At 32.9% G+C, this 9,721-nt stretch overlaps 1 protein-coding gene across 1 annotated transcript; it reads right to left on the reverse strand.

The window, feature by feature from the left end:
- Nucleotides 1–2,439: 2,439 nt before the first annotated feature.
- On the reverse strand, nucleotides 2,440–9,155 carry LOC108376641 (uncharacterized). The gene is made up of 3 exons (XM_017632866.1): nucleotides 8,851–9,155; nucleotides 2,710–3,218; nucleotides 2,440–2,469 (listed from the first exon to the last, which is right to left on the reverse strand). Exons 1-3 carry the CDS (start codon nucleotides 9,065–9,067, stop codon nucleotides 2,440–2,442), a joined length of 756 nt encoding a protein of 251 aa, XP_017488355.1. The 5' UTR covers nucleotides 9,068–9,155.
- Between the last annotated feature and the right edge of the window lie 566 nt (nucleotides 9,156–9,721).

Here is a 9,721-nt window from a genome sequence, read left to right on the forward strand (position 1 = left end):
AGACCTGCTACCGCTTTTATGTAAGGGGGTTATGAACGATTCCTTCCATACAGTTGGAAAAACGCCCTCTTTAAGAGACAAATTAAATAAGGCTGTTAACGGCTCATAGAGATAACACTATGTAACAAGGTTTTTGTCCCTGGGTTGTAATTGTTATTTCCTAGTCAGTTAGGTCCCAAAAGTATAGAAAACAGCTATTGTCGCAAGATAACTTTGCTTTTGTTTTTGGGGATTGATTAGAGAAAGTGACTCGCAGTTTAAACGCAAATGTCGAAAAACCACCCGCTTCTGATTTACTTTTATGTTTTTGGTTTTCTGAAGTTTTAATAAAATTTAGTTTTGATTTATATGTGCTGTTCTGTATGATTTTCTCTGTAGTGAAAGACTCAAACACGTTTTTCTCATAATTTTAGCATATTTTAATGAATCACATTGTCCTGGTCACACAAGCAAAGTTTCCGAGGAATATTAGGTGGTTTCCATACTTTTAAGGCATAACAGACTAGGAAATAACAATTACATCCCAAGGACTGAGAAATTTTTTTTTTTGTTACTTAGTGTAATCAGCACAATTTCTAAGAAAACAAGTGGGAATCTGGTCAGGACCATAACTAAAAGACTGCTTTAAGGACTTCAGGTAAACTAAAACATCATCGGGAGATATTATAGGGTTATGTATTGAGTTAATTGGACTTAGGTAAAGCGATAGTCTCAAGTTTACTGGTATAGTGAATAATATGATTTAAAGGTCGCATTAAAATTTATGGTTGTGTCTAAAGTACAGCATTTTATTATCGATTTTATATTGCTTTCCAACAAAGAAACATACATACGTGAAAAACCAATAATAGAAATGCTCAACTCTAGACATAGCTTTATTTTTAATCCAACCTTTATATATAAAGTGAGCTTTAAAGTTGAAGGTTACTTCAGAAAACGGCCGGACTTAGTTTAAAAGGATAGTCAAAGTATGCTTGGGAGTTAGTGGAATAATTGGATTTAAAAAACTGAGCGAACATGTTAGAAATTGTTTGATTATCACCAGAGACGGTATTTTGATACTTCATGGCGGAAGGAAACCCCCGTACATTTCGCTTGGAGTTTACGAAATCATAAAATGATAGGCGCTTAAAATCGTGTACATATGCTTCTGAGAACCATGGCTTGATAATCAAAGAAATCGGCAAACAACCACATCCACCGCCCATATACCGAGTGTCCCGGACCACCCGTCCACCCCTACCTAAAAGTGAGGAAAATGCTGTTATTGGAAAATGGAAAAATATGAACTACCAAGTCGGGGATGCTCTATTTTTTGGTCGTATTACCGACTTACGGTTTCGACCGGGAGCGGGTAAAACAGAACGGAAGTCCATTATTTTAACCGATCCGAAGTCCCAGTTAAAAAATTGGACTTCCCCGGTCCATCCACACGTTGAATATTTGTTAATTTTTGACTTTGATGTCGTCTGCAAATAGTAATTTTATCAAACAGGAGTCAGTTGGAGCAGACAATTCATACACCAAATGAAAGTAGATATAATGCCCTTTTACCAGATATATAAATCAAATTGGAGGAGATCGAGCAGGAAAAGTCACACTCCACGAAACAAGCACAATATGATTAAATTTTAATAAACATAACATGCACAGTGAATTTTTCAAAAACACAAATGGTTAAAGCCACAATTGTTACAGTCAACAGTAATTGTTAAATTTGTTAAAATAATCGCACTTCAAACTTTTTATATAGTACGAAAATCACATCCGTGTTGCACTGTAGTTCAATATAATACAATTCTAGTACAAAATAAAGCCAAAACTACAAAGTTTACATCGACAGATAAAGGACCCAGGGTTAAATTGCGGTCATAAATTTATAATTTCTTTTCTGGTTAGACCATCTGAAATACAGTCCGCCTGTTAAAAATTTTGAAACGGAAAAACGGAAAATTGGACTTTTGGCCGCAGAGAGTGCTTATTTCAGCCATAGTGCATAATAGAAACTAAAACAAATTTTTTTCTAATGAACTATTTTTAATCGGCATAGCTATGAAATATGACACTTTTGCAGCAAATACATATCAAAGTATATATGTACATTAGGGTGGTCCAAAAAAGCATGCGAAAAAGTAAAGTCGGAATTTTTATGCTCTTACCCCTATACCGAAAAAATATACCCTTATTTTTTTTTTTGAAATCAAAAAATATTTAGAGGTCACTCAAAGCGCCCAAAGTTCTCCATGTATTTTATATGGGGGAAAAACAACTTTTCGTAGAAATGGCATAGATTAGTTAAAAATCAATATTTTCCTAGCAGAAAACTCTGTTTATCTGCAGGAGATTCCCAATAATAATACCCAATTGTTTATTTAATCATTTAATTTATAAGATAAGATTATCGATATCCTAGTGAATAAAAAACTTGCGCATCCCCCTTTAGCAAATGTTTACCGGACATTTACGTTGCTAAGTGCAGGTATTTTGATATTTATCCAAGATACCATAAACCTGAACTTTGAAATTACTTTTCGAACGATCATTCATTTTTTGCATTGCTTCCGATATGTTTTCCAAAAATCGTTTATCATCAGACTGAATTTTATTTTCATTATCCTGATATTTGCTTTTTTTTGTTGCTGGTGCGTCTTTTGCTGTTGTTGCTGATCGTGAATCTGTTATTGCTTGCATTGTTTCCATTGCACTAACTGCTACTGCCCATTCTTCGTCTGAAATCGGCATAAAATTGTCCTGCTCATTGTTGTTAACATTGTCATGGTTGACTATAAATTGGTGCTGAGTTGCCTCTGTTGTTGCTATAGCTGCTGCTTCTAATGTTGTTGCTGCTCGTGGCTCTGTTGCTTCTGAACGAGTTACTGTTGCTGCTGCTGACTCTTTATTGTTGTTTACTATTTCAGTATTCCCTAAACATGAGCGCTTTGGCGATATAAAGAAGTAGTCCTTGATTGAGCCCTTAGTCTTTACATTCGTATTTGTAATCGCAGTGGTACTGGTTAAGTGCTTACGCTTGCGCCATGTTTGGATATTTTTATTGACTAGTACTTCTCCTTTTGTAGCTTCTCTTCTTAGGAATGGTTCTAGAAATGTTAGATGCTCAGCCAAATAGTAAGGTTGGATATTTGGATTGGCTTTGCATTTTTCGATGTATCTTTTATAGCCAGTTCGTATAGTTTTCCAGGACTCCTTGCACTCAGATACTAAAAAAAGTACAAATTGCATGAGGTGTTGTACAAACAAGAAAAATTCTTTTCAAAAGTATTTTGGAGGACCATTTTTAATAAAATCTTTCAGGAGGGGTTTATTTTTTAACCAGACTGTCTCCTTAGAAGCCATATTAACTCCTCGCAATCTCAGTAGAATAAACTATCAACAAATATTAGAAGGTCTTGGAAAGTAGTTCGGAAGTTATTTCGAAAGTAATTATAGTTCAATATGGATAAACAGATAGGCTAAGTACATAGCCAGCTAACTATTGGAAATATGTATGTATGTAAAGATATTCCTCCGTAATGCAAGTTTCGTTCGCTACCAGCGTGAGCAGCCAACCGCTTTTGGCATAAAGCCTGGTTTTCATTAGGTCCTATTTGTCAAAGTTGTCAAAATAATGAAAACGCGTTGTCATCTGGTGTCATTTGCGTTTGTTGTCATATGTCACCACGCACTGTCATATAAAATGGCAGCGCAGTGAAAACGGGTTAACAGAAATGCGAAAATAATATCCACGTAATCGGGTAATTTTTTTTTCACATTTCTATCAAATACTCTTCTGTTACAAGTGTCGATATATTTGGAAAATTTGGTAAAAAATGTTGCGTAAAAAATCTCGATCAAAACACATTAAACTTTTGTAAAGGTTTGGTCAAGGCGAATTTATATAAGGTGGTGTTACTAGCTCAGCTGATTTTGTGTATGTGTTTCGCCGCACGGCTTCTGATATCAAATTGAAAAATTTTGTTTGAATTTCTACACACACTCTTACAGATTTTGACAGTTTATGCCGCCAAAGCAAAAACAAAATACATGTAAATTTTTGTTTTTGTACTCCTGCTATAACCTTATATTAATTCGCCTTGGGTTTGGTAAAGAATTTTTGTTGAAAAATTTCGACAAATACATATCGTCACCTTAATTCACAAAGGCCGCAAACAACAAATTTTTTATTTTACAGGAGAAGCAAAAAACACTATTCAATGAATATTAAAAACAGGTAGGGCTTTTTAAACAGATGCATATAACTTCGTTGTTTTGGTACTAAAGCTGAGATCCCACGATTGCCGCAATACACCAATTATTGCCTCATTTTATCCCCCAATCGTGTGATTTCCTAATAAATTGACTCATGCGGCAATAGAGGCCGGTTGCGGCAAATTTAAAAATTTCGGCAATACTTATTGTTTTCTTGTGCGGCAATTGAAGTGAACAATACACAACAATATTTAGGCTGTTTATTAATAATTTACTTTTTTGCTTCCTTGTGTGTCCAAAAATCACTGAAATGAATATTCTTGTTTTCGGAAGTAACATAACTTTTAATTTAATTTGTATTCAAATTATAATTTTTCTTTAAGCTTTAACATGCAGTCCGATGATGGAATCTTTGCTGCTATATATACCACCACAAGAAAAACTGAGCCGAGAAGAATACGAAAGATATTTTACGGCACCAATTGGCGAACTGCCATGACAGCATAAATTTGTTTAAAAAAAAAAACAGTTCAATACAGCCCGGCAGAACCTCAAAGTTTTGACCAGTTTTGACTATTTTTCTTTTACTTGTTTGGTGTTCATTATTTTTCCATAAAAGTACAGTGAAACCCGCTTAATAAATATAAATATTTTAATGTAGTCTAAAGAAAATCCCTCTTTTAAGTACCTCCCCGCTTATTTACCCAACCCGCCTAAGCAACTAAATTTTTCGTATCCCATTTACCATTTTACTTATAATTTTCCCCTTTTAAAAACCCAACGGAACTTTTAAGCCACTTGAAACTTGCATATTATTGCACTCAAATTGAATGAGCTATAAACACTTCTGAGAAAAAAGTTTGAAATTTTGATAAAAAATTGACGAATTTTCTTTTTAGTGTTCTAAAAAATTTTGAGCTTAGGTTTATATGGTATTTGTTAGGGAATGAACTGTTTTAATTGAAAATGTTAAAAATTATTGAATAAGCATAACATCATTTTGAATTTGGTCCGAATTATAGATATGTCCAACACTGTACATATAAATATGTATAATCAATAACTTTAAAGAATTGATTTCTTGTAAAAATGACATAACATTGCTTTATCGATTTTAATTATAAAGTTTTTGTTTATGTGTTTATGGGTTTAAATAGTCCTACGTACACTTCATTAAATGTTCATGTTAAGCGGGTTCTTTTAAGTACCCAACCCGTCTAAGTACCTCAAAAAGCTGAAATTTTTCGTAAGGTACTTAAGCGGATTTTGCTGTATAGGTCATTGTCTAACAAAAACAACATAAATCCAAATTGCAACCCTTATTCAAAAATTATAAAAATTTCTTAAACTTTTGAACACAATTCCACGGTTTTAAATTTGGATGTCTAGAAGAAAAAATTGTTATTCAGTTTTATAGCTCATTAAAATTTAATACAATAAGGTGCAAGTTTGAAGTTGCTAAAAGATCCTGTTGATTTTTTATAATTTTTTTAGCTGACGGTATTATGCACCTTCTTCTATGTAAATTACTTTGTAAACTGCATAACAAAATTTTTTCTACAAATCCAAATAAAAAACCATTGAATTGTGATCAAAAGTTTATAATTTTTGTATAAAGTCTGAAATTGGGATTTACGTGGTTTTGCTAGACAACGAGCTATTGTTTTATAGGAAAAAATCAACATTAAACAAACAGAAGAAAAAAGTCAAGAAATCGTTCCAAACATAAATTATATAAATTCACAACTTTCATTTAAACATACACACATAATTATTTTGTACCAATTTTACTTGTAATTAATAAAAAAATCTCTAGTTAACAAAGTCTTGCAACTTGAACTCCACATAGCACGTTGCAGTTATCGTCGAAAAATAAAAAACAAAAACTGTACACACAAACTTCTAAATAAATGCATCAGCTTTCATTGCACTCAAGTTTTTGCTTCTTTGCTTTCAAACAACAACAAATATGTATAAAATGAGCCCACATTGCCGCATGCTCGAACAATGGTGTGATAAGTTTGGGACAATTATTGTCACTATATTGCGGCAATCAAAATTGTATAAAAAGAGGCAACCGTGTGACTGTACAGAATTTGATTGGGACAATTTTTTTGATTGTGCTCCAATACAGCACAATACAAATTGTTCCAGATTGGTGCATTTGCGGCAATCGTGTGATCTCAGCTTAAGACTTCAGTGCCAAAATGTAAGTGTGCACCTTGTTCTAATATAATATTTACAATTAGTTTCATAAACATTAATTATTGATGAAAATATAGTTCATTCTGTAACATAAACTATATACTTCAAAGTTTCATGCTTGATGTAAAGTTCACAAGAATTCAAACAATTTTCATTAAAATTTCAAAATTTTTATTCAGAATTTCTAGACAATTTTCGAGTATGCAGATTTGTAGCCGATTCAATTTAGCTTTATATAAAGTGTGAAACCTTAATTTATCTGTTTTATGTTATAGAATGAACTATATTTGCATAAGAAATTAATAAAAAAAAATTGTATGAAAATAATTGTGAATATTATATTAGAACAATGTGTACATTTAAATTTGACGACGACCGTACATGTCTACAAATGTTTTCAATTTTTAGTCGTCAATTTTTGATAAAAATGTTTCCGAATTTTTATGCAATATTAAAAAAAAAATTACTACGTTTTCTTCTTCTTTACCAAACTTTTCGTCCTGCAATTTTTGGTAGATAAATATATGTATTTTTAATTGGTAGTTAAATTCGGTAGAGAATTTTTGTTCGAAAATCTTGTATATATATTTTTTTAATTTTTTAGTAAAAACCTAGTAGGCCTAAATATTTTGAATTGCTTTGGAAATATATTTTTTAATATTAAAAAGAAATTTTGATCTGTTTTTCTCTTTTTCTTTACCCATCAATTATATAAATATTATAAACTTTTACGGTCATTTTATTGACTTGTCATTATTCCTTCCTATGCAATGGTTTAGAGCTAATGTATCAAGCCGTTCAGAAGACGCATAATAGGCGGCACACACGGTGCGTCTGACTCGCGAGTCATTTGAGTACGTGTTGACTCGACTTCGACTACACACAGTTGAGTCATTTAGAGTCATTCCAGGTATCATGTCGGTGTAACTAACACATATTTATTTTCACAAATACATCCAAACCGACTCGCGAGTCAGACGCACTGTGTATGCCGCCTATAACGATAACTGATTTTGTTAGCAACGGTGGGGCCCACCTGTTGCCCTTCTGAACCTTCCCATTTATTCCAATAGTTTTCCCGAAGAGAGTAATTGACATTCGGAGGGTCAAAATAGTATATATAATTTTTTAATTATTATGATTTTTTTAAATTTTTAAATACATGAGAAACTAACAAATATTGTCCAATTCAACGTCAAGAACTTTGCCTGATTCAAATCAAATACATTCATCAAAAAGATAAATATACCACAGCGTAGAGGAATAAATTCTCTACATAATTGCAGTGGGAAGTACTGCGCCGCGGCATATCACTTTCGCGTAATCGATTGGTCGATACAATGATTTTTTTTAAGAAATATAATGTTACTCATACGCCATGTACCTACGAGTATCCAAGCGTTTGATCAAACGCAAAGGAAGACCTCTGCAAATATGTAAAATAATAACAAATATGTTTCTCCCTCTGCAATGTAGTATTTTTTATGATTCTAGAATTCAATTTATTTGAAAATTCGAAAAAGATAGAGCTCATTGTTACACCATTATTGAACGAGGCCTAGAGTTGCCTAATGGGTGACAGTTAAAAAAAAAATATTAAAAAAGGCGGCTAGACAAAAACATTAAAAAAATCGGGGAGACTTCTCTTAATTGGTAGCATAACATAAAAAGTTATGAAAAATTCGGTGCTGGAATGCGCTATATTAGGAATGTTTTTTAAGATATAATTTAGGTAATTTCTCTTTTATTTGATACCCATATTGTTATCCTACATTGCACTGAGTTGCTTTAATCATTTTTGAATTTATCATATCCTTGAACTTTCAAAGTTCTTAAAAAAAAATCCCAACGTCAGAGAGAAAAACTAAAAATTTTTGTGTGAGTGAAATTGATTGTATGGTGTCTTCTTTTATAGACTACCGGTAAGGAGATAGTTACTTTAAAAAAAGGGTTTTGAAGGTATCGGAAATATTTTTTCCCGCGCTAAATAGCCAAGAATTGATTTTCAAGAAGCTACGGAAAAACTCGGACACGGTTGTAGTGGAATTATTTTATTTATTAAAAATTTTCAGCGAAAATGCTACAAATGCAGACTACAGAGCATAAGAAGGGTAAATTTAAAAATTGGAGCATTCAATTTAATAAAAAATAATGTTGCTGTCTTTTCAGGTTCTTGCCTGTTTCTATTTCACCTTAAATGAATTATTAAAGGGGATAATTACAAACTAAAAAAAAACCAGATTCTAATTATTACCAGTATGTATTGTTAAAGCAATTTTAAACTCAGTAATCGATTTTTAATGAATAACATGGAATAACTGCCTTATTCGCCCTTATAGTTACCCGTTTGTGAGCTTATGCAATGCAGATATGGGCCTTACAGGGTTAAGTTATTACCTCCGTTATATTAACTTTGTCTTTGCGCGCACTGCTACTCACCTGACTTTCCCAGATTATTAGCGATACTCTCCCAAGCGTTCATCTTCTCTCTATTACTGTTGAAAGAAGGATCGTTCGGATCATAAAGGCACCTATAGCTCTTAACTAGAAGACACAATTTATCTTTTCCCACTGTACTTTCCAATGTTGTACTGGGACCAGATGTGTTAGCGTTGCTGTTGGTGACGATGGTGATATTGTATATATTTCGATCCATTTTTCAAGTCACTGGAGTAGTCGTGATTTTTACAGTGTAGTAGCAGTATTTATACATACATAGGTCTACGGCGACAACAACCGACTGAAATTTGTACGTGCAAAATGACGGTGATTATCACTTGGAGATACATACATATGCAAGTCGGCGGTAAACATATCAGTCTTCTACGGCGACAGCAACCGGCTTAAAATTACGCGCGCAAATCACGGCGAAAATAACTCTCAACTACATATATATATTCATGCACTTAACTAATACTGCAGTGAGTGAATGCAATACAAATTCCGCGTGCCTTCTTGTTCTGAACACTACTAAAATCGAAATAATCATAAAATTTTCTATAGCTGGCGTTCAACAAGCTGGAGAGACGCCGACAGTTAAAATGTATTCTCACGCCGTTGACCGCTCCGAATCTCTGTTATGTTTTTCACTACAGAAAGCGCTTAGGTATTGAATTGCATATACAACTAAATTCTTTCTTAAGACGACTGAGGCGGTTATTGCTTATGACCACAGATATATATATATATATATATTTGCATCCTACTAACTAGCTTGCCTACTTTGTGAAATATCATTCAAATTCCAAATTTTGTATCAGATTTTTTTTTTCTATAAAAAAAGCGAAAGTACTACAGTCCAATACATATA

The sequence above is a fragment of the Rhagoletis zephyria genome, unplaced genomic scaffold (genome assembly GCF_001687245.7).
Source record: "Rhagoletis zephyria isolate East Lansing unplaced genomic scaffold, Rhagoletis_zephyria_1.1 Rzeph_scaffold_10778, whole genome shotgun sequence".
In the NCBI taxonomy this organism is placed as follows: Eukaryota; Metazoa; Arthropoda; class Insecta; order Diptera; family Tephritidae; genus Rhagoletis; species Rhagoletis zephyria.

What these genes read in the sequence shown, in the direction of transcription:
- LOC108376641 (XM_017632866.1), bottom strand. Translation starts at nt 9,067, where the DNA reads ATGGATCGAAATATATACAATATCACCATCGTCACCAACAGCAACGCT. An exon ending in TAATAATCTGGGAAAGTCAG is followed by an intron (nt 3,219 to 8,850) that starts GTGAGTAGCAGT and finishes TACTTTTTTTAG; the next exon opens with TATCTGAGTGCAAGGAGTCC. An exon ending in ACGAAGAATGGGCAGTAGCA is followed by an intron (nt 2,470 to 2,709) that starts GTTAGTGCAATG and finishes ACCTGCACTTAG; the next exon opens with CAACGTAAATGTCCGGTAAA.